This window comes from Thalia democratica, chromosome 7 (genome assembly GCF_965202585.1).
Source record: "Thalia democratica chromosome 7, ktThaDemo2.hap1.1, whole genome shotgun sequence".
In the NCBI taxonomy this organism is placed as follows: domain Eukaryota; kingdom Metazoa; phylum Chordata; class Thaliacea; order Salpida; family Salpidae; genus Thalia; species Thalia democratica.
This window is the reverse complement of record NC_139171.1, coordinates 5467856-5495138: the sequence shown is the minus strand read 5'-3', so window position 1 is coordinate 5495138 and position 27283 is coordinate 5467856. Positions and strand designations below refer to the sequence as shown.

General features: G+C 22.9%; 1 protein-coding gene across 1 annotated transcript in view; it reads right to left on the bottom strand.

The window, feature by feature from the left end:
- Positions 1–26576, bottom strand: part of LOC145841765 (E3 ubiquitin-protein ligase MARCHF1-like) — a 30257-nt gene extending 3681 nt beyond the window's left edge. The window contains exons 1-6 of the mRNA XM_082949119.1: positions 26400–26576; positions 24920–25103; positions 24309–24475; positions 14705–14837; positions 7889–7956; positions 6555–6690 (exon numbers count right to left, since the gene is read on the bottom strand). Coding sequence (XP_082805245.1) covers positions 6555–6690; positions 7889–7956; positions 14705–14837; positions 24309–24475; positions 24920–25103; positions 26400–26495 — 784 coding nt within the window. The 5' untranslated portion in view covers positions 26496–26576. The remainder of the gene's footprint in view (positions 1–6554; positions 6691–7888; positions 7957–14704; positions 14838–24308; positions 24476–24919; positions 25104–26399) is intronic.
- Positions 26577–27283: the final 707 nt, after the last annotated feature.

Below are 27283 nucleotides of genomic sequence, written 5' to 3'. Positions count from 1 at the left end.
CAAGGTAGTATTATAAAAAAAATAATTATATATTATCAAAAATTATCATTTTAAATTCCCTGTTGTGAGAATGCTTGTTTTTAACTTTATTTAATAATAAACGAAACGAACGCAGTTCAATTAATACTTATGTTCAAATTGCACAAACAACATTTAACCATTTTAAATTCCCTATTGTGAGAGTGTTTATAGTAAACAAGTTTAAAGTGTGTCGTTTTGTTTGTATTTTTTAATAATTAAAACAATACTCAACAAATTTATCAATCAAATATTATATAATACAACAACTAAAATAGAAAATTAAAAAACATTAAAGCTGTAGCTAGCAAAAAAATCAGCGAATATACAAATGTACATTGTAGCTAAGTACATAAATGACGCCCCATTGAGGTATAATGTCGCTTAAAGAGTATTTAAGATAACTATATTATTTATATCTTATACCCGTTACACATGTGTAATTTTTAACTTAATCATGAGTAATTTGGGTTAATAAAGTTAAATACAGTTCTAATAGAATTTATCAAACAGCCATTTTTTAACAATAAAAACTATATTTCACGGACAATTGTTTTGTATGCTTAAAATTACCTATAAATAAGCGAAGTTGTATTCTTATTGAAAAAGTTAATTTACCGAATAAAAACAATTTTTCTGCAATTATTTTAGGTGTGTTATTTTAATGCATAGATGGAAATACAATTTAGCTTTTTTTTTTTCAATTATACTTAACGTTCACGGTAGATTAAGTACGAAATTGAGATTTTTATAAACTTTTTACACTAAATCTAGCGCAAAAATAATGGTTTTGTTCTGAAAATGTCGATCAAGTTTTTTAAATATTGGTTTTAACTAATGCTAATGTAAAATAAATTTTAGATTTATCATAACTTACAAGTTGATTTAAGTTTAAAAAGGTATATTTTTATAGAACATCAGTATTACATTAAATAATTAATTTTTATCAACTCTAATCAAGTTTTATCCAAAAGTTTGTTTATGAAATATTTATTATGTAAATTAATCTTTTCAAATAACAAAAAAAACTTACAAATGATATTGTCGAAACATTTTTCTTGAACAAAAAATACTCCTATACTAAATTTCTGTTTTATGTTAAAAAAAACTCATTTCAATTTTACCTACCAAATTTAACAGATTATATTAAAAGTTTTACGAAACAAATTTCAAAATTATTAAAAAAATAAACAAAATGTTTTTTCATTTATTTTAATGATTAAAAAGAGTTTAGTCTTTTTTTAAGCAGTTAAAATCATAGAAACACTTAAGATGTTATAATTTTAATTATATACACAAAAAATAGGAATAATTGAATAATTATACGATATTATAGTAAGTTTTCACTAGAAATGTTTTTGCTATTAGATGAATTGAATAAAAAATTGTTATACATAAATTCATAAACTTATGTATTAAATGAATAGATAAATAAACATAGTTATAAGTACAATAAGTTTTGTAAAAAAAATCTTTTATTGGGTTATAATTCTACAAATTGACAATTTAAAGCACTTATAGACCATTTGAATCAATCTTAAAGAAAAATAACAAAATTAAAAATAGATAATAAAGGTGATGATATATTATGTCGTTATCAATACTTTTATAAATTTAAACTTAAACAAAATAGCTAATAAGTACAACATTTAAAGCCTTATTTTGATTAGAGTCATAAATATTTTATTGCCAATAAAACTGTTTCTCTAAACTTTTAACACACCATTTAAATACGAAACTTGAACAAAACTGAATTGAAACTGTACACTTTACTCAATAAAAATATCAAATTTTATTGCATTTTCTAAAGACAGCTGAGTTTGTTCAATGAGTCATTTTCGTGGTTAATGAACCGTTAATTATTGAGAGCTTTTTTGCGAACGTGACATTTAAACACAGCAAAGAAGTTTTAAACTAGGAAAACTTTTTGAACAACTTGTTGAAATAACCAAGCGTTTAATTTAGATTTATTTTTAAGTTAAAAAATAATTTTTTAAATCAGCAGTTACTAAATGTTTTATGTTAAAACTTTGCAAAGTTGAATATGTGAAAATAAGTATAATTAAAACCAAAAAAATTGTTTAGAATTGTTAATATCAGTGAAGAGTTTGTGAAACAAAACTCGTTAATAACTAATTAGTTAAAAAAATAAAACATCATCAAAATAAAGTAATTTTTATAATAAACTAGAAATAAAATATATAAAACGAGTCAATTTTTTCTCTATGAAAATACATGTTAATATCAACAAAATTGATACCAAAGTATTTTAATAAAAATAAAATGCATTATTTTCATCAAAGAAACAATTTCGTTATGAAACACCACGAATTTTCGTTTAACTCTGAGATATTTTTATTATTAAATGGAGTTTCTGGGAAATTGTAATAAATTTTTTATACAACTGTGATAAATATTTGTACATGACAGGAAACATTTTTATTACTTCAACATACTTCACAAGTTTCGTAACAAAATAACAACTTTGAAAATAAATAGAAATTTAATTTAATTTCAAAAATTGAAAAAAAAAAAAATTACACTACACAAAATTATAAGTGCTATTCAGTTTTTGTATAGTTTAGTTTTTTAAACTTTGTTTTTTCTAAAGTTTTTTTTTGAAATTTTCAATTTATATATTTTTCAATAAAACTAATATCAAACTGTTTATTATAAGAATGCATAAACTTAATTTCAATAAACTTTATTTGTAGTGATTCAGTTTAAAAAAATGTTTAACTATTTGTATGCCTAACTTTTTTAAAAGACTTAAAAACTTGAAACACAATGTTTAACCCAGATAATAATTTATGTTTTGTTTGCCCCATTTTAAGTGGTAAATGTTGTACAATATATCCTTAGTTAAACAAAAGATAACACGTTTTAATATTTGCTTAAGAAGCATAAAAGTTTGTTATTAGATAATGATGTTTATCAAACTTTGAAAAGTAATTGAATTTGCGGTTCTGTAACAATAAATATTTTCAATTAAACTTATTCGTATAAACTAACTTCAAATAACTATATAAGTATGCTATTAAGTAAGTAATAATTATTATGCTTTAAAGCTTCACTCAGGCTCTATTTAAAACTAAATGTTCAGATTTTTTGTTAATTTATTATTAATTTAATGATGCTTTGTTTTACTACTAACATAATCTATTTTTTAATATTCTTTTTTTAACAACTAAATAATATTTTTTCTTCTACTTTTAAACAGATTCTACATCTAGAAAAACGAAAACCATTTTACAAAAAATCATTTAAATAACTGTTATAGTTTTAGTCACAAATAAAATATTTTTATAATTAAAAAAAAGTATATAAAATATACCTTTAGTAGTATTAATCAATTTATATATAAAATAATAAGTAATACATGGAACTGACTGGTATGTTATATTTTCAGATAAAGAATTAATAAATAAAAATTTCAAAGAACTATACAAATCATATTTTTAGTAAGATCTATCAATAATATAACATAAAAATTTGCTATTTAAGAAACTGATTTAAATGTAATATTTGTCAATATGATTTCATTATTTTCATTAGAATTTTTCAACAACAAATATGAACAGTGATTAGGAACCATAAAATATATTTTTAGAAAAGAACATTTTATCCAGGAAAAGTATTATGTAAAACAAAATTTTTTAAAGTTAGAGAATTCTAAAATTTATTTTACTCAGATACAAAGTAAATAAATAAAAATTATTTGCTAAATATATAAACCTTCAAATTAAAAAAAAGTAATCAAGACTTTAGAACAAAGTACAGTTTTTTAAGAGTACAAATAAAATTCGATTTAATTAAATATAATTTTGAAAAGCTTTTTATTAAACCACAAAAATAAACAAAAAACAATTTGGTTTCAATCAGTTCATGTGCATAAAGTCGTGGTTCAAGTGTAAGACAATAAAATTATTTTGAAGTTTAAAAAGCACTATGAGGTCAACCTAAAGTTTAATTACTTTCTAATCTGTAAAAATTTATAGTAAAACTACAACTAGGTGTATACCAACAATACTTTTAAGCTGTAAATTTAGTTGGTTGTAACAACAATAAGTTCATAAAACAACTTTTAACTGCTGCAATTATCAGTTTCTGCAATTATATATAAAATGAAATTTGCAGCAATCATAAAAAATTGTAACAAAAATGAAATATAATAAAATATAATAAGTAAATTGAAAAAATATATATCATAAATATTCGAAATTATCATAATTCAAATGTAAGTGAAAGTTTATTCATAAGAATAGATATAGAAAAATTGCAAAATGTTTGAGTTATATCATAATGAAATATATAAATTTACACCACAAGGAAAAGTTACATCATGTTAAATTGTTTGAAATTATATTAGTTCTTGCCAAAATTCAAGTATATGTAAAAGTTTATGCATGAGAAATATTCCTTATAAATTCACAGAAATTTCGCCTGGGCGATAGTGAAAAATATGCATGTAGTATATGAAAAAGGTTATCTAAATATCTAAACCACTATTTTTAAATCGTTTTATACCCAACATAAACAAAATAAATATCGAATCTTTCAAGTTTTTTTTTAATGAAAATAAAAAAATACAAGTGATTAAAAATTTCTTAAAATTTCGCCTGTAATTTTGCCTGGGCAAAAACTTAAGATTATGCATGTATACGAAAAAAAAATCCTGAATAGTCAAAATATTTTTCAAATCGTTTTGTACATAACAAAAACAAAAAATATATCAAATCTTTCAATAAAAATTAAGTTTGTTTTCAAAAAGGAAATAAAAGTGACGAAAAGTGATTATGATGTCATAGTTAGCGGAACAAATTGGTTAAAACTTTCTCCGATTTCTACAAAGTTCCGTAAACTTTGTGTTTTTTGCACGATAGCATTTTTCGATTTAGATTTTTTTATATTAAGTATTTTTAAAAACTTTAATTCATTATTGGTAACATTTAAATTGAGAATTTTCATTTAATTTAATATTTAATTATAGTATAGCAAGTATAGCAATAATTTGAATAGAAATTGAAAAAAAAACTTAATAAAACTGAGTAAACAATTAAAAATACTACTTCAAATGAAAAGCAAATAAACCAAAATTGATAATTCTACTAAACACAAAGGACAATCAAAACTAAAGTATCCACAATTAATTAGTAGAAATTGCAAAAACAAGTTACATAAACCAAAATACCAATCGTTATAAAACTAATCAATAACAAAATCTGAAAACATAGGTAGTTATGAAATATTTTTACTTTATATCCTAAGATAGATATAAAAAACTTTATTTGTTTGCTATAATATAAACTAAACAAAAATTAAAACAGTATTCAATGTAAACATATTACAATTAGTGAAGGTAATAGCATAAATCTATTATATTAGACAGTACGGAATTTTTAATGTACATGCTATGTTTAAAGACAAATTTAAATTTACTAGTAAAACTATATTACTTATAAAACAAGCCAATACATTTTTTGATAAAAGAGGAGAGTTTTTGAAAGTAAACAGAAATAAAACTTAAAGTAACCTATGTTTTACCAATACTTGCAGGCATACATTGACAAAACAATTTGATCAACTTTTAATAATTGTCAAATAATATTTAAATGAAGTTTTATATCAAAACATAAAAAAAAGTAAATGTTAAGAAAAATTTTAATATTTTGTTTACCAAGTTTAACAAATTTTGATAAATTAACTTGTTTACTAAACAAGAGGTTATAATCGAATAATAGATAAATGATTGTACATTACTTTAACATAAAACTTGATTTACTAAAACAGTTATTTTTAATTGTCAACATTTGTTTCGCAATTAAACTCCTTGTTATGTCGTGACATAAGACAAAATGAACTCAATATTAATCAATATAAACAAGTTAATCTTAAAAAACAATGTTGAAATTTTGTTTACATATTAATTAAGTCCAATTAGTGTTGTGAAGTTAAATTGTTTACTAAATAAAATGTTATAAATTAAACATGACATTTGATTTTAATAAAACTCAAGTTGTCAAGATTATGTGAACATTTTATTTCACAAACAGAGTTGTTTTCAACTGTTATACTTGTTTAGTAATTAAACTTTTAACTACTTCGAGACATAAGACGTAATTATTAAATCGCAAAAAAAAAAGAGTAAAAATTTTTAAACTTTTAAATATTTTCCTAACCTAAATTTATATTTCGCTTAAGATATTAAAAAGATTAAAATACTTGAAACTACAATTTCAATGTATTTTAATAAGATAACTAAATCAGGTTTTTCCAAACATATTTTCCCACTTGACAGAAACTTAAAAAATAATCATACGCCACATTTATTACAGTCTTTTCAAAGTTAATTACACATATAACATTCGTCTCATCACTAAAGATTACCCCTTGATAGTAAATATCGCGCCCAAGTATTTAATCTTACTCTAAACGGAGTCACATGCATTATATATTGTTTTTGTTCCTTAACAGTCAGCTATCCTAAACACAATTGTTAATATTCTATATTACATATTATGACGAAACAAACTAACTTTGCGTCAGTTCACTAGCGGTTCTCTCAATCAACACATAGAGACTCCACACAACACAGGTTATTGCCACTAGGTGGAACAAAACACTGCAAATTATCTTCCTCCTTTCAGAAGTTGACATTGACAGCTTCTCCCACTGTATTACGTCATAGTAGATTAAAGATTTAAGTAACTGTAACAATAGAAAAATTAAAATTATGTTATTACACTAATTTACTTATTTGTAAAATTTAAATTTAAGAGGTTTATAGACATTACCAACTAAGCGGTAAGATACCAACTGAAAACAAATATAAGCGGACACGGTTAATACTGAATTATTTTTATACTGACTGAGTTTGACACCAATGTTCTTTACCGTTGGTATTTGTATCAAGACTGAATAAAGTTGTAATTACATTTAATGATGGAAATTAAAAAAAAAAAAAGTAGCTTATTAAGCTACACGGTGATACAAATTGTTAAGAGAATAAATAAAACTCAGTATTTTGAACGCATAACCTTTTAGACAGTTAGTTCTAAAATTAAACCAAAATTACTTAACTATTATAAGTAGTTCCAAAACTAAGGGGACGATTAGGAGTGCATAGGAACCCATTTTAAGCTCATATTAAGTAACCTAATTTTAAGCTATAATTTCCGTTTTACTTTACCCTATTTATAAATATTTTAAAAAAAATTAACTTTGCTCCTAACCTCCTATCTTAAACATATATATAATTTAGAATTACTAGCTTAAACTTGTTCTCTAACCTAAATCCTTACCAAACCTTATATTTTACTCTCCAAGCTAACTAAACTTTGGGTGCACGACTATTCAAATTCGGACAATTCAAATTCCGACAATTCAAATTCTTAATAAAAAATTAAAACAACTAAAAATAAAAAAGTAATGTGTGTTTGACTTAAATAAAAAATGCATATGTAAATCATATTAATATCTACAGGCCATTTTTTTCTTTTTGCAAAACATTTAATATTTTTTGAGATATGGTTTATATAAAGTAAAAAACATAGTTATTTTTAGTAATTTTAAAATATCTTGAAAAGTATTTTAGATTTTGAAAAAATAAAAAAAAGTGGCTTCAGATATTATTAAGATCTACATATGTATTTTTTATTTTTTTCAAATTTATATTACTTATTGAGATATAGTCCTTTTAATATTTTTTTAAGAATTTGAATTGTCGGAATTTGAGTTGTCCGAATTTGAATAGTCATGTAACCCTAAACTTTCCATCCCTAGACAAATGACAATACTAACTTAATCGTATAGCTTTTAAGTTCACACCAGTAAAGTTTTTGTTAATTAATATATAAAAAACAAAACAAACTTTTGACAGCGGTTTCAGTTTGGTGTTCATAGCGAAATGGTATCCACATAACTCACAATGCTTGCAATCTGAAAAAATATTATTTATTTGTATATTTAAAAATACAAAAACAGTGTAAATAAACTGAAACTCAATAGTAACTAATGGAATGTGTTACAAAGTTTTGTTGTAACTTGTTTTGAGTATGAACTTTTTTTTGTTATTTAATTTAAATACTTACTTAAAATACTACACAACTTTAAGAATTCAATTATTTCCATATAAAGTATAATAGCTAGCCTTTATAATTTTAATTTATGTTTTTATTGTAATAAACTTTATTAATGAGAGTCTTTTACAAAGTTAAAGATTGCTAATAATTACAAAAAAGTTACAATAACATAGTAAAAGAACAAATAAATAAGTTTTACAAAATTTACTAATGTATTTTACTAAACTTTTCCAAAATATTGTTTTTTAAACAATCTTCTTATTTTATACCAAACTTCAACTATTTTTTAATAAAATACTTTAATAACTATTAGTAATAACACTTAAATAACTATATGTTTAATTTTTAATACTTTTTTTTTATTTTTAGCAAATCCTAAGCTAAATGGCAAAGTATTTGACTAATATTTAACTGAAGTTTTTTATACGAAAGCTTTATTTTATAAACAAAATCTAAACAGTAGTTATACTTTTTCAAGGAACGAACTAGTTTTAAAGTAAAAGTTTAAACATAAATATTGCACTATTATATAATGCCTTAAACCACTTTAGTCTATTTTCATGCCAAAATAATTTATAAAATTTGTTTTGGAAATAATAAATCTGCATATAAATAAGACATTGTTGCGTAATATTACGTAATTATGGTTAATTTTACAGTCATTTTCAATAAAATGTAGATTAATAACATTGCCTCTATTTAGACAATAAAAATGTGAACATACCTAAAAACCTCTTTTTAGTCTGTGATTAAATATTTCACATTAAACTTTTTTCAAGGAAATTAAGGTTTATAAACTAATGTAATAACATAAGTAGGTCAACACTTAACAATTTACTTAATGATTTGCTCTTTACAGTCGCAAATTTTCAAGTATAAAACTTAAAGATAAAGTTTTTGATTTAAAAAGTAACATCTTTATTTTTACAAACAGTTTTAAAGGTTGAACAAACGTCTTTAAATTTACATATTATCTCCGCAATTAAAGTTTAATGATTGACCAATTACCTAACACAACAACAACAAATACAAGAAAAACTGTTTACTAAAAACAAGCTATTAAAAGTTTAATTCAATTCTAAACAAACATAAATCACGTTACTGCAAGTTAAACTGTGTATAGTTATGAAGATTTTCTTCTCTAGGTAGTTTAATGCTCTTACTTTTAAATTGCTTATACAGTTTTTAAAACAATAGCCATTAACAGTAATTTTATTATATACTTTTTGACTAATATTGAGGTTATTAAGAAGTAAAAAAATCAAAATAAAAAAAGAAAGTTCTAAAGATTTCAACTTAAACAAAGTGAAATCTTTAGAACTTTTAAGTAGAAGAATGATCAACTTTGAAACAATTTCATATTTATATTTTTAAGTGTTTTAAACTAGCAAAAGTTTTATTTTACACTGTATTACAATTTGAAAAAACAACAAACTTTTAGATATAAACTTGAATATAAAAAATAAGATAAAGATGAAAAGAAAAATAAAACTACTTCACTTGTTAAGAGCTACAAATTTTAAAGACATAAATAATTAACATTATCAAACAATCAATAGATTGACATTATAGAGAAAAGTACAGCAATATAACAAAACTTACAAACAAAGCAAAGCTTGTTGGGTACATCTTTTGTTTATATCTAAAACACATTTTAAAAAATATTAATCTTATTTAAAAATCAACAGACAAAGAAGGGTAAGTACATTAAAAAAAAAAAAACAGCTTTTAAGTAAAGTCGGTCTTTTTGTTTTTTCATGTATAAAGAAAAAGTCTAATACTTAAGCTTATTTGAATTGTTTCTAAACAACCTACTTGAATCATATAGATTTTTCACTTTTGAAAATTCATTTAAAACATCGAAATTCTCGCTAAAACTAAGGAAAACTTATACAATTTATGGTAATAAATTAAAAATAAATTCTAAAGATTATTTAAGCAACACTTGTTTTCAATGATTAATTGAAACTAAATACTTTTTTTTTAGTTTGAAACTTTTGTAGAAAACTTAAGGTTAAGATAAAAACGTAAACTAATCTTTTATCAAAAGTAAGTTAAAATTCGACAATCTATTTAACAGTTTGGTTTTTAAACAAAGCTAATAATAAATAGAAAATTTTAACTGTAGGACTATTTTTATACTCCAGAAAGTAAAAAAAAGTCTTTTACAAGTGTTTTTTAAAGGTTACAAATATACTTAAATATATATTTCACTTATTATATACTTATTGTAAACTTTTGTAATTATCCTTAATGACTGGCAAATTACCTAATAAACAAATAGAAAATTGTTTATTAAAAACAAACTATTAATAGCTTAATTTAATTTGAACAAAAATAAACATTTTTATTGCAAATTATGGTGAGAATAGCTTTAATCTCAGAAAGAAAATCTATACTTCATGAAAGAATGAAAATATGTATTTTTATTTTGTCAAAATCCTTTTAGTAAATTAATAAAATTGTTAGTATTTTGAAAAATGTATATGGATTAATTCTAAATTTTTTATCAAAAATCCCTAAAGTGTTTACAATAAAAAAAATGTACTGTATTCTTGTTTGAAAATTGGGTTTTAACTTTCATTTAAAACAAAATACTCCTAGTATAATTTAAATATAGTTACTAAAAATTTTAAAATTTATGTTTATGTATATTAATAAAATTTTTTTGATATAATAAAGACTACTTTAGACAACTTTTAAATATACTTAGAATAAAATTATTTATTTTTGTATGTATTTCTTTATAACACAACAAAAATTTATTATTTTAGTTAATTGTAAAAGTTTATAATTGCAGAAACAAATTATTTTACAAATAAACACAAACAACATATATGTTCTAAAATATAGACTGTACTAAAAAGTAAAATCACAACAAAAAAAAAAAGTTTGGTGGATAGGGCCTTTGTTTTTATCTATAAAAAATAAATAAAAACATATTTAAATATATTTCAATAATAAACAAATTTATAGTTTTCTGTTTAAAATAAACACTAAACTATTTTAAAGTTGAGCCAGTTTTTATTATTTGAAGAAAAAATCTGACATTTAGTTTTATTTAAATATTTTTGACCAACACACCACTGATTTATAGATTTTATACTGAGTATTTAGAAAATTCATTTTTAAACGTTGAATTTTTCTGTTAAAATAGGGGAAAGTCTGTGGAACTTATGAAAAAATTAAAAGCTAAGGATTATTTATGTAACGAATTTTTCTGCTGATAAATCAAAGACTAAACACAAAAATGTTGGAGTCGTAAACTTTTCTAACAAAATCAATCGAAAACTATTTTTTGTCATAAAATAATAGAAATTATAAGTAAGGTCTCTATTTATCAAGCTACTTGAAAACTTAATACTTTACATTTTCGCTCTATAAAGTTTAAAAATAATAAATACAAGATTAAACAATAGTTTTAAAAAAACGAAAAAAAACTTTGCACAAATGTATTAAAGGTCTTAAAACCTCTTTGAATCGATATTAAATATCGTAAATGTTTGTAATTAAAGTTTAATGACCGTAAAATGCTAAGTTACTAGAAATCGTTTACTAAAAACAAGCTAATAAAAGCTTAATTCGTTGTAAACAAAAACAAATTCAATTATTGTAAACTATTATGTAAGTAAAGTAGTTTTCTAAAAACTGTGATGAAAAAATTATTTTAACTTAAAGTTTTTTTTTTATTGTTTCATTTGATAATAAAAAAACAGTTGTACTGTATTCTTATTTGAAGTATAAGCTTTTAGGTTACACTTGCAAATAGATATTCAAAGTAAAGTTTTAACTATAGTATTAAGGTTCAATTGTAAAACTAAACAAATTATTTAAATTTCACGAAGTTTTAATAAACTTGCTATAATATGTTTAAGAATAGTTTAATTATATATGCCACTTACTTTATAAATAGTTTGTAACTTATATGTTAGACTTTTATTCTTAAGTAAAAATAAGTATTTAAGTTTAAAATAATTGCTAACTTTAAACTTATTTCATTGCAATCATATAATTATATTAAGATAATTACATTTTGAAGTAGTAAAAAATTATGAAATCCTATGATTATTAAATAAATAAAAGGTTGTAATCAATATTTGTAAATTTCCTATCACAGTTTATTACACATCAGAAAATTATATGAAATAAGCAAGATAAAGTTAAAAGAATTTTTACGTCAAGCCATAAAAATTTTTAAAGCGCATAAATAATTTAATTCATCAAATAATCAATAAATTGGCTGTGCAGAGAAAAGCACAAAAATATAAGTAAATTTACAAACAAAACAGATTTTGTTTGGATCATGCCTTTGTTTACATTAAAAATACTAAAATTTAATTTAATTCGTATTTAATATTGAACAAAGAAAGAAAGGATTTCCCGTTTAATCAAAACTTTCTATAATTAAGCCGGTTATTCAAACTATATAAAATAAAAGAATAGTTTGATATTTTATCTTATTGAAAATATTTCTAAACAACAAAACCAGTATTAAAGTATTTTATGGAAGTGTATTGAAAATAGTATTAAGTAGTTTGATTTTGTGTTTAAACTAGGAAAAAAAGTTATAAAGTTTTCAAATGAAAAAATAACAGAACAAAAATTCTAAAAAATTATTAGTCTAAACCTTATTTACTAAATACAAAACACCAGAGAAGGGTTATCAACTTTGGTTAACAAACTAACAAAAGTACGTTATTTAAAATAAATTAGTAAATTGTTATTTTCCACAAAGTTTAGTTTGTTCATAAAAATCAGCTAACTCATGAAACTAAACGGTATTCGTGACTTATCCTGTGAACTATTTGTTAAATGACAAAAAAAATCTTAAAGTCTAATAAAACTGTGTTGGACTATTATTGTTGAGAAACTTAAAAAAATTTTTTTTTATAAATAAACATATTCTTCTATCTTCGTGTGAATTGTAGAGAACATTTTATAAAAAAAAATAAACAGTTTGTTTTTGATGTTTATGTTTCACAAGCTAGTGAGATGCTAAAATTCATTCTTCCAAAAATTAATTTTAGATGAATGCTGAAAAGGGTTCATCAAGTTTGTGTTATCAAAAAAGATAAACGAGTAAACAAAAGCTATAAACTTCAAACGCAAGTTATTTGAGGTTTTCGAGAGGAACACAATAGTTTATCTTTTTTGCTCATCATTTGTTTTCCTTCGTTCATAATATAATATGAGGAAATTAGTTGTAAAAACTGTGTGAAAAAACTGCAATAAATTCTAACTGCTGTTTTATTAAACCAAAAGTTTTCTCTATTTCAGTAGATGAACTCACATTAAAATTTTGGATTGTGACGCAAGAACTAATTTATTCCGGTATGTCAAAGATGAAAACAATAAACTTGAAGTGGACAATTAAATTTATAAAGCAATATGCCATTTAAGTTTGATCAGGATGTAAACAAAAAAATAACAAAAGGTGCATAAAAAACCAACTTAAAAGTCAGTGCAAAGTTTTTTTTAAAAGGATGTACGAAAAATATAAGTTGAAAGTGAAAGTTTTAATCAATAAAAGAAAGGTGACTTTCGCGCGAAGTTTTACAAATCAATTTTCAACGCTTCTCAAAAGTTTTTTGAAGTACATACTGGACACATGCTTTCTGAAACTTTTTGTGAAAACTGAAAACTCTTTTGAAATTCTGACTGTAAAATTTTCTTTCAAGTAAAAATGGACAAAAGTGTTTACGTTTCGAATAAAAAAGAATTAAAAACTTGAGTGTTAAATTAAACTGAAAGCAAGAGTTGGCTATCGAGTTTTCATAACGCTTTCCGGAAAATAAAATAAATCAATTAAAAGTTGGATGCGAATCGATAAAACTTTTGTTGGTTGAAAACTGAAAGGAAACCTTAGATTTAGTTAAATTGATTAAACAGCAAAACTAAGCTCTTGCCCTGGTAATTCGATATAGTTAGTTAGCAAAACAACTAGTAATAAGATCAAGTTGAAGTATCTTTTGTATAAACAAATTTTAATGTAGCTTTTCAAAAAAGCAGAGTTTTATTTCACATTGAAGTTGTAATACTTTTAAATATGTTAACACTATTTTTTAGCTTAATTCAATTAATAATTCAGATTTTAAAACTATTTTCAAAGTATTATTATCATATATTAGTTTAAATTCCAGCAAGTTTTCTTTTGAACCTTTTGTAAACTTAACTCTTAAACTAAATTTCAAATTAAGTTGAAAACTATATTTTATACATAATAATTGATTAAATTATTGAAAATGAGTTAAAATGAGTTTAAATCTATCACAAAATATTAACATAACTAATGTAAACTATAAAACGTTTAAATAAATAAACCTGAGCCTTAACCTATGTTGCAAGCTTGAACATATTTCGATGTAATTATTTAAAATAATTAAAAAAAGTAGTATAAACCAAAGCATTTAATACACTTTTGTGAATAAATTTAAGTATTTTACATATAAGTGAACATATTTTAGTATTAAAATCGAAATTACTTAGGATAACTATATTAGCAACTTAAACTTTTTATCCATTGTTGCAAACAACTCTAATGTACATATTTCAATATACCCTTAAATCCAAAAGGAATTATTTATATTTTAAATATAATTACTAACCAGAACTTTTTATCCACTGTTGCAGACAAGATTGGTGTACATATTTCAATGTTCCTTTACACCTACAAGGACTTATCAGTCTTCCAATTTCACTATCGGCTTCGCAGTGGCATATTCTGCAGAAATCCTCTTGCTGTACAAGTTATTCAAATTTGTTAATACTAATAGTATATTTATATATAGCTGTTAATAACATAAATTTACTAAGATAACAAACTGAGTTACAATGATGTATACTTATTTGAAATACAAACTAATTTAAAATAAGGTCTTTGAAAAATTACTTATATACAGAAACTTACAATGATAATGAACTAAGATTACTGAATGGATAATAACTGCACACTACTTAAAAATAGGTTTTGTTCAATTTTATTACAACCCTTGAAGCACTTACAGCAAGATAACTGTATAGCAAGCAGGGTTTCCCAAAGTGGACAATATCTGGATTTTAGCTACATGGGGGCAGTGTTTAGTTAGGAAAAGGTAAATGGGTAATTAACTGATAATAATAAATGAGGGAATTTTTTTTTTGATATGGCGGCGTTTATGGGAATAATTTAATAGACCCGGCTGTATAAACTAAAAAAAAATATTTTCTGATTTATATGTTGTTCTCATTTTAGTTCTGCATAAAATAATACATAAATGTTAGCTTTACTGAATACACACGTTTGTATTTTACTGTGAACAACTAACAACAAACTACAATCAACAAAAGTGTAACGATTTAAAAACATGTTGTTTAATATTTATTAAATAACAGAACATTTTTTTGAACTTTCACATAGCACCAAGAAAAGTACTACTTAAAATTAAACTTAAACTAAGTAAAGTACCCTACAAATTTATGAAGGCAGTTTATAAAATTATGTCCTATACTCAAACATAATGGTGAAAAAACTCTATTTTATAAAATTATGTCCTATGCTCAACAAATAATAATACAAAAACTGTATTTTATAAAATATAATTGGCCATTTCAATGCAACTTAATAATATAATTTTACGGGCGTAACTAAATTAGAGCGAAAACTTTGTTTTGTAGTAGAATAATGTTTACATAATTGTCTTTCAACTTGAATAATGACATCAAAGTTGTTTTTTTTTTTTGATATGCTAGCGTTGCTTGAAATTTAATAAAATGTTTTAAACTTGACTCAGCAATGAAAACAGTTAGTTTAGTTTATAACGACTTCGATATAAGTCAAGATAAACTTGAGTTTTTAAACTACAAAGAAAACAATGTAAAAATAAAACACCTATCAACAATAAGACTAAATTATCATAAGCTCTATACTTAGTGAAAATCTACTTTTATTTAACTATCAAATTTGGTAAAATTTGAATATTCAAAGTAAAAATGGTAAACTTAAATAAAATTTATAAATAGGTTCTCATCAACTCCAAAAACAGTTTTATAAACTTTAGTTTAATTTTATTTGTTATAACAAGAACATTAAACTATTTAACAAATTAAACACATATCTCAACTAAATAAGAATATTACGCAGATCGTTTTCAAAGCCACAAAACAAAAGAACACATAAAAATTTTGTAAAGTTTTAAACATTGACAAACATGTAACTTAAAATATGTTACATAAAAATATAAGTTTCGGTTTTTTGTGTAACTATTATAGTTCTGAACTCAAGTTCAATGAAATAAATTCAAACATTTTAATCAATAAATACAAACTTAAATTATGTTACATAATACATGTAAGCAAGGATTCAGAAACTTCAGAAGTAAAGAATTCTAGATAAACTTTTTTTTGTTTAACTTAAAATATGATGCTTGAGTAATTTTTTGCCAAATTTTACATACTTTTAACTTGTTTCAAAAAGAAATCTATGAAAAATAAGTAATACAATTTCCTACTTCCTGGCAAACATTGGTTTTGAAAAAAAAAGGTTTTAAGAAAAGAAAGTAAAACTTAAGTGTCTTGCAACTTTGGAGAAACTAAAGCTAACACAAATAAATTTAATAACAATTATAGGTTTATTTTCAAGACTAATAGCATTACGTCTCTTATACTTGACATCGTAAAAACATACATTGTCATTAACATATGGTAAATATATTTAGGATCAACATTTTTCAACTTTAAATTCAAAACTTTAAATTAGCCAAAAAAAACTTAACAATGATTTTCAAAAACGTAGAAAATTATACTTTATAAGACATTTCTTTTTAAGACTTTGATTTTATTTAGAAGTTCTAAAACCCAGTTTTTAGTTCAACTGCTTATACTTTAAATTTAGAACTTTAACATTTGTTTAGTTTCTAAGACTATTGTATTTAGTGTAATTTAGCTGTAAATGCTTATTACAAAAATTTTAAAGCTGCTCTTTATGGGTTAGCTTAAACAGCTATTTTATCAACACTTTTCTTCAACATTTAATGAAGATTTTACTCTACATTTTACTTCAACATTTCTCAAAAAATCAAAGCAAAACTAAAAGTTAAAAAAACTTTATTTTAGTGAATGTTAACTTCCAAATATAGGTTTAGATATCTTTAAAAATCACAATGATTCTTACCAGTTTAAACCGAGACTTGAAAAAGTTAAACGTTTACCTTTAAAATAAACATTTATTATAATAAAACATATTAAAATGTAATAAAAAGACATTAAAAGTAACAAAACAGCAACATTTGAAGGAGTGTTATTTGTATAAGCTATAAAAATAAACATCTGATACGTTATATATTCATGGGCGTTCTAGATTTTATCAAAACAAATGTTTCTTATCTTGTTTACGTTATGACGTAACAATCGCAATTTATAGGTCAATTTCAACAGATTTTTATCGATTTTATTTTGAGTAATTTAAACACTTGTGAGTCAGTTTCCGCTGAGATATTTTTAAATTGTTTTTTTTTTTCAAATTTCATTGTGTTGTGTCAGTACAATTGTTAATAACTACTATTCGATCTTGGAGTGAATAACTTTTTTTACAATATTTATTTTCATAAACTTTTTCTTGAATTAATAAAAGTTATTATCCAACTAAACTATGCTATAACTAGATATACTTTGAAAAGTAAACATTTTTTTAAAATTTTCTCTTGATGTTTTTACGCTTTATAGTTTTAAAGATAGTCGTAAACCTAACAACAATTTTATAAAACTGTTATTTTAACAACATTTTCAAACAAACAATTGTGACAATAATTTCATATAAAAGCGTTTATGTTTTAAAATTATATACATATTCTAGATGATGTATTATGCAAGAATGAAAAATTTAACTTAATGTTTGTAACAAAACTTTAGCTAGTTTTATTTCTATTGAAAATAATAAACAAATAAACACTAAACTGTTTACAGAAGCAAAAACAAAATAGAGTAATCCCTAAAAAATTACTAAAATTAAGAAAAAAACTTAAGGTTTTTTGTTTTTTCAATTTGTTCTGAACTAATTAACTTGGCTTATAAGTCCAGTTTAAAAAATAACTAATTTTTATAAAACATTTTTGCGTTGTAGTATAAAAATAATAATAAATGCGCTTTAAAGTCTATCAATACTATTGACAATAACAATATTTTTTTTTATATGTATCATGTAACACCATAGTACTAAAAAAATTGATTAAAAATGTGGCAAAAACTACAACAAACTCAACATATTACAAAATATTGTTTTGTAATAGTTCCGTATAATGACGTAACATTTACACAAGTAAACATTTTACATTTTTCATTGTTTTTTTTTAATTGTACAAATTATGGTGTGTTCAACTTTTGCTTTCACTATAATATTTCTAAATATTTATTTGATTAATTAAACAATAAACTCAAGTTTTAACACAAAACACTTAAAAAAATAAATTTATAAGTTATCATAACTAATTAAAGTGTTTAACACTATTTGTAATAATTGTGTATGCTTTTATGTATCACACAATAAACATAGTAACTATTTAAAATTTTATAGTGAGAATTTTTTTTTTGTTAAAAATCATATAAAATAGTCATATGTACTAAAATATACTAGTATTAATTACATGTATACGAAACAAAATCAACAACATAATTTTAGCAAATTTAAAACATTTTTTTAATAACTTTTTATTTACTCAAAACATGAGCACTCAATTTTGTTTGTTGACATTAAACGTTGAAAGGTTAATAAAGTTTATTTTTCAGAGGTTAATGTAGTTCATGTTGGCAAACTTTCATGTTTACTTAGTTGTGATGTCACTAATGCGTAAAAATCACAAATAAAAAATATTTAAATATTAGTTGAAAAACATGTTTGTTATTTTTAAAGTCAACCCGCATTGGGTTCAAACAACATAGTGCTCTGATAAGTTTTTTACACAAAAAGTTTTTTACAGTTTTTTAAAAAAGTACACAAATTAATAATACAAATTAAAAACTTCTTTTTATTATTATATATCAAATACAGACATAAATACAAAAATATAATGTTTACATTCTTAATAAGCAATAATATGTATTCAAAATTTAGCACTTCAAAATAAAGTTGCTTGTAATGTATGTTGAAAAAATATTTGCAAATACAATCTTATACAAACTTTAATATTACGTCTACAGACTTAATACGCAATCAAATGTAGGAAAAACGTAATGTTCGAAAAATATTGGTTTTAATATATGTTGAAAAGATATTTGTAACAAGCTTATTGAAGCAATATAATAAGGTTAAGTAGGGTTAAACATACTAAACAGAATTTGACAACTAATAAAACAGTTCACACAAGTTTATAATCAAATTTCAACTGTTTACAAGAAACTCTTTATTATGTTCGAAGGTTACTAACTTTGAATTAAACTTTTCCCAGATAAAACACCTGATTATAAATTAAATTACTAATGGTTTGGGAATTAAATTCTGACCTTATCAAAAACCTCTTCAGCAAATTAAACTGTTTTTTTTTTTCAACTAAAAAATATTACAACTTATCAAAGGTTAATTAGGGGTGAAACAATTTAAACTGAATTTGAAAATTTAGTAGGAAGAAATAGCTGTCAAATTAAAACTTAAAGACAAAATGTTTGAAAATTTATATTCTTATATGCAAAAATCTATAACTATTCAGTCTTTTTACACTTTATAACTAATAAAATGTTACTTTTTGGTAAAAGTTTTGCTTTACTACAAAATTTAACATTTTTTTCGTTTCAACTTTGAACCAAAAATATTGGTATTGAACATCTAATTTTCGAAATTATGTAAAAGAAATGACACCATAATACTATTATTTTTATATTTTTGAAGAACCATGTTTTTAAAGCTTAATTTGTTTTTTTTTTTTTATTCTTATTTTAATCGAAAACATTACTAAACTTTATAAAAATAAACTAGTTATGAAAACCAGACAGACAAATAACAAAGTTACCATAAAGACTTATGCTACTCAATGAACTATCAAAACTTTTAATACAATTTTAATTTGGCTAAAAACATTTTATGAAGATAGTAAACATCAAAGTTTTTTCTAATGCAAAAAAACTTTGAGTTTTAAAGCTAAATAATAAAACATCCACAAATAAGAATTTCTAAATCAAATTTTGTTTCAGACTGGCTAACAACATTTTAAGAAAAATAATAAATATCAATAAAACCTAGAAAAAAGGGCAATTTAAAGCTAAATAATTAAACATTCACAAATTAAAACTTCTAAATTCAAATTTGCTTCACAACAACGATATCTCAGTTTACATTATTGAATAATTCAATTAAAATTAATTAGGTTTGATATATGTAAAACAAAATAACTAAAATACTTTACAACTTATTAACATCAACTAAGTTTTATTGAATTTAAGATGACCTAAGTATACTCATGTTAAACAAGTATAAACTACATATGTTTGTTTAACATTTTGTCGAAACAACACTTGACATATCTTACATGTTATTCCACACAAAAGTGTTTCTAGGATTTAACTAAAATGAAATAAACTACACAGTAACACTTGTTTTAAGAAGTGAAAAGAGATGTTTTAAGACTAAGCAACAAAATGATATTTATTTTGTGCTTATAATAGTTTTGATTTTTTTTTAACCATTTACTTTTTTCTAAAACATTTAAGTAATACTTTTAACAAATGTAAAATAGATGTTATTTTTCATTTACTGTTTATAGCTTATTATTAATAGTCATGATTTTATATTTAATTAAAAAAATTAAATAAAAAAAGGCTATCAATTTTTATTTACATAAATGTCCAGTGTCTTCCCAATATGTTAAAATTAATTGATTTAATTTTCACAAAAAGCTTCTTTTAAATAAACTGTTAATGTGTAAGAATTTCATTACCTACAAACTTTACCTAATACGCACATCAGTAATAACAAAAACTTGAACAATCTTTTCTTATAAATCAGCAAGTTAAGAATATAACATACTAATGCATTTCAACTTACAAAACCTTAATATTGACAAATTATGAAAGCTACCGTTGTAGTAAAACTTTATAAACCTCACTAGGAATTTCTTTAACAACCATTAGTTTTTTTTTTGCTAGTATATATTAACTAGTATAAAAAACAGAAATACATATTAGTTTAAATTAAAGAAAATTATTAAATACACATTAATACATCATAATAATCTGTAAGTTAGAAAAACTGTTTAAACTAATGTTTTTATGAAATATCACTTTCTAAATATGTTTTTGTGAAAAATTTAGTTTTATAAAATGTTATTCAAAGTTAAAAAAACATGGCATAAAAGATGAAAGGTAAAATATATTTGCAATATTTTTCAGTTCAAACCTTTTTAACATATTCAGAGTTTAAAGAAAAAAATTGAAAAAATTCAAGTATAACAGTAATTACTTTTAGCTAATACTTCAAATTTCATGCTTTTTTGTATAAGGAAATATTCCAATAATATGTCAAGAAAGTAAAATATATATGACTGTAATATAGCAGCCAAGTGTGAAATTCAAAACTGCAATATTTCAAACAAACAGGATACGTTTGTGACGCAAATTTGAAAAGACATTAGCATTAATAATTCATATTTGCGAACGAACTAGAGTAAACTTTGGCTGTTTGTTTTATATTTACAACATATACTGAATCAATAGCTATTTTTATTAAACTGTTTTTTCTTTAAAGTTATTTTTATACAAAATTTATTGTTTAGAGTTGTTTAAAATAAATATAGTGATAGTTGTAAAACAAAACTTATGACTAACTTAAGTGTATTTTACAACATTTTTATTTAAAGTCGTATATATTCTAATTGTTTTTTTAACTTACGATAAAACTAATCTTGTTTATGTAATCTTAAATTTTCTGAACTATTATAGATTAACTATTCCCGATGTAAACCTGTCTAGACTTAATATGTAAATTAAAAAAAAAGTTAAATGTTCAAACATTGTTTTGCTAGAAAAACATAACTAAGTACATTCAGCTTAGAATTAATTGTTGCTTCAAAATTAAACAACAATTATGTTCAAGAACAACTACGTACAACAATTTAAAAAACGTAACTAATTACTATAAGATTAGGAATAAACAGTAATATTTTTCGTTTCAACACTATTCAGAAACTATTTCTTATAAACTAAAAGTTAATTTGTTTATGTATAGATGTAAACTGTATTCTAATCATATAAGTAAATTAGATTTAGTTTACTAAATAAAGTAGGTTTTTAGGTCCATAGTTTAGTAAATTGCAAAACTTTAAAATATTCATGTCAGTTTAAACGCTTTCCGTTAAGCTTTTAAAATCAATGAGAAAATTTTAACGTATTTAAATTAAATATTTATTTTCAAATCGTCCGTTTTTACTAAGAAGATAAACTAGGTCAACTTAAATAGGTAAGGTTAAAAGATTAACCAACTTAAATAAAATTTTAAAACTTTAAGATTGAAATAGTTCAAAAATTTAACTTAACTTTTATCAAACAATAAAAACCGTGTTTAAAATCCAACATAATGTGCTAAGATAACAACATTATTTATAATTTTTGGATCAAAAACAAATTAAGATATATTTATCTTATTTCTACAGCAACAAAATTGGCAATGATTATTTATTAATTGATGTTATTGAATTAAACTACGCGTGAACATTTTTATCAAGTTTTTTAGTTTTTAACATTTATCACATTCTAATTAGTTATAGTTGTACAATTAAGTTAATGACTTTTCTATAAATTATACTTCAGCCATAGTTTGACAAAAGTTTTTCTTCAAAGTTCATTACTTTTTTAGAATAGTTCAAAAAAAATCTTAGTTTAACTGTAAACTACTTACTAAATTATAAATTTGATGGTAAAAACAAGTTTTTAACAACAAAACTTTTAAAATTAACTTTAGTATAAAAAATCTTTGAGATTGAAAATCTTAAGCCCTATATTTAAATTTATATCTAATACAATGTAAGCATAATGTAAGGTACTTGAAAAAAACATACTCAAAAACTAATTTCAAAGACATAGAGATACAATTTATAATTTAAAAACTTTGAAAGCAAGACTTTAATTATTTTTTTTAACAAAACAATTATTTGCACACCTTTTAAATAAGACTCTTACAATTTCATGACTTTACCTCGAACAAAAACCAACGTTGAGTACCACTTCAGAAAAAATTCACTTGAAAACCCTGCTTTCAAAAGCAGATGAAATAAATTAATAACACTGACATTATTAAATTCAAGATAAAATTTTTATTTTATAAATTTATTTGCACACCTATTCCAATACAGACTTTTAATATGATATGACATTTTACTTGAAGTGCCGAACGTGAATTTCCAATAAAAAACAGTTTCTTTGTAAACCATGGTGCACTTGAAGTTTATTTCAAAAAAATGAGCTTTTATTTGATAAAACTTTATAAAAAATGTTGTTTAAAACATGATCTTGTGACTGCGAAACTTATTAAGCTCTTGTAATATAAAGTGACACAAAAATTAATGTAAGTTTTTTACTTTAGTAAATTTTTTTGGTTTATAGTAAGATGTATTAACATAAAAATTTTATTAAGTCATAATAATATAAATATGTCAAAAAGTGTGATTCAGAAGCACTTTTTGACATATTTTGAGTATTTTGTTTACTTTTTTATTTATACTTTCACTGTTTACTTATAAACTAAAAAAGTTAAACCTATGTTGCAAAGCAATAAATCTGAAATGATAACAGAAAAAATATTTGTATAAATAATTGCTTTCAAATTTAAATATATACACATACAACTACTAAATAGCATTGTATAACTATGTAGCACAGTTTTACTATGAAAATAAATCAAGATAAAATTAAGTTCATTAAACTTTATATATTAATTAAAATTATAAAAACATAAATACAAAAAAATATAAAAGAAACTTAATACAACTTTAAAAAACAAGAAAATAACTATATATGTTTTAAACTACATTTTATGCAACTTTGCCACAATTTTTTTCATGTTTAAAACAAATCTTATTACATTAAATAAGTAAAAAACTCAAAAAGTCAGGGGATTTATAAACTTATACTTTTTTGCACTTGGTATGTAAAGACTAGGCGCATGCACATATAATTTTAAGTGGCTAAAACGTTTACAACAGCTAGGCTTACAAAAACTCATATTATTACCATGATTCGATATATACTACTAACCAGAGATGAATTGGTGGACAGTGAGCCTGAGATTTTCCTTGCAGAACTGCTTGTATAGCTACAGTGAGGTTTTTCATCAACTGCTTTTTCATCGTTTGAAGTTGCTTTTTCGTCATTAGTACTTCTCACTAGCTGACCGCAGTTCTCACATTTGTTCATTTTCGGAACTTTAATAAATAAAATATGATTTTGTGGTATTGCAAACAAATTAATATTAAAGTTGTATGTTATATGATAAGTATCTTAATATTTTGAAAGCTCTTTAAAATAACTATTCTTTTGACAGTAATATCTAAATAAAGTTATTGTTTAATTTTGCTTACTATAGTTTAACAGTATAGTTTACTTCTAAAACTATAGTTTATTTTCAATCAGTTACAGTTATGAATTTAAATAGAGTATTTTAATATAAAACCTTGTAAGTCGTAATAAACATACAAATATTTAATTGATTTTATAAAATTTTATAAAATTTTGATACACAGAGCTAATTTTTTTCAGTTAGTTACTTTTATAAAACTTATTATATAAAAAACTATTTTAAATGTAACTATGGATTACAGGTTTTTTGACAACCCTGTATTTAAAATGGAACCTAGTAACAAACATACCAGCTCTATACTTGACAGTCATCAGATCCTCAGTTTCAACTTGAATGGAAACTGAATCGCTTCTTATCAACTTCATCTTATCTCCATCTCCTGCAGGTGATTTATCCGCTGCATTATTTGCTAACAACTTGCTTTCTTCAAGCTTCTCATGGGATAACTTGACCGGGATTACTTCTTTTTTATGCTGTTAAGCAACTATTTTTAATTGTGTTGTTTTCTTTTTTCTAAACACTTATTGTACAGTTTTTTTACTACACAGTCATTAGGAATTCTGAACAACTTTAACTACTTTTATTTTAGTTAGAAAAAATGTTCCAATTAATTTCATTTAATGTTGCAAAAAATTTTGTAAGAAAAATTCATAGATTATATGTTCTTCCACTCATATAAAATGTTATACGCCTCTGATATACATTTCATATACCATTTTATTAAAAATTCAAATATTTAAGTTTTACTGATCGAAAAGTGCTTTTGTTTTCTAAGTATAGTTGTTTATGCCTTTTTTTCATCTGATGAATATAACTAATTTTTAAATGATCCAATAAGTTTCATGAAAAAAAATAATTACTTATAAGTTGAATACTACAACAAAATACAAAATTGAAGACAACTGAAATACCATAAACAATTGCAAAATTAAACAAGTAACAAAATTAAAAATATAAGTGAACTAGTACTATAACAAACATAAGTAACAGTTTGTTTTAAAAGACCTACTTTTATTTATACAACCACAAATCAATTAAAAAACTGTTTAAGTTTATTTAAATTACCAAATATGAAAAAAAAAATTAAATAACTAGCTTGAAAATGATTAAATTTTAATAAAACTAGCCTTAGTTTTCAAATATTTTTATTATTTTGAGCCTGATGTTTTAAGTAAAAGTTTTGTACCAACCTAGGGTGGTTTTAATATTTGTGTAACTCTAAACCAGGGTTTACCAAACTGGATCAAATTAGATCATTACAGAAACTCAGAGGCCATGAGCAGTAAGAGGCCACAGGGGACCCACAAGGCCATAATATGAAACTTACACTGGACATTCTGGAGTTGATGATGAAGAACAAAAAAAAAACCTTAAGCAGTTTTAATGGTAGGTTTTAGAGAAATCTTGTTGGAGGGGGCCACAGCTTCTTAGATTTCATTAAAGGGGGCCTTTTGAAAAAAAAAGTTTGGTAAACCCTGCTTTAAACTAACCATATATAGACTTGGTGGTATGAGTAAGTGGCAACCTTATAATATTTTAAACACTTTTGAGCTTAGTAAACTTCAAAAACAAAAAACTGCAATAAGTATAATAAACTATTATATTTAAAAAACTATATTATTATTAATATGGAAAATAAACTGTAAACTTAAGCTTCGTAAAATTTTATTTAATTTTATTTAATAATCACCTCATTAAAACTCAGCTTCATTAATAAACAACAGTTGAAAAAATTTGGAATTACTTTCAAACTAATAAAGAAATCTAACCACAGTTTCATCTGTTCTGCTGTCATTTGAAGTCAACAAAGGCTTGCTGTCATGGTAACCAGATGCATCCTTGTAATTTGAACTGTTGCCATCCATATTTTATTCCAACTTTTTTAAAACAACCTTAAAGCTTAGTTTCAAGGTTTTGCTCAACTGTTTAAATCAACTACTTTTTTTACAAATTGCTGAAATTTTTTTTGACTATAAATTTTTTGAATACATTAGAAGTACTGACTAACAAATTTATTTTTATTATATAAAGAGTACTAATAAACCCTGTCCCAGACTAGGCTATTTGCAAAACAAAATTTAAAAAATGTTGGATTGTATATTTTATACTTCATATTGGGTTGCCACTTGTTTTTTTAAATTTTTTTCCAGGTTTTTCAAATTTCTTCCAGGTTTTTAAAAGTACACATTTTTGGGTTTATTTTTAGTTTAAAGTTAAATTTAAGGTAAGAAACAGTATTAAACAATATAAAAAAATTGAAAAGATACTGTAAAACTACTTAAAATGTGTTTTTTTTTTTTAATTTTAGTGATAACAATTTTTTTTTATCTATATGATAAATTTCTTGAGTCAAATCAAAATTTTATTACTGAACATGTAAAAATTCTTAAAAATTCCAGGTTTTTCAGGTTTTTTTTCAAAATTTCTTAAATTCCAGGTTTTTCCAGGTTATTTTTGCCTAAATTGTCAAATTCCAGTTTTTCCAGGATTCAAGGTATAGTGGCAACCGTTTATTACGTATAAATTAAATTATGTTACCACAACATTTTAAGGTTTGTTAATCATTAAAATGGTGTTTACAAATATTTAGTTAACACAGTAGTTTAGAAATTAACATATATACAAAATCCTTTAAATAATTGCTCAATATTAC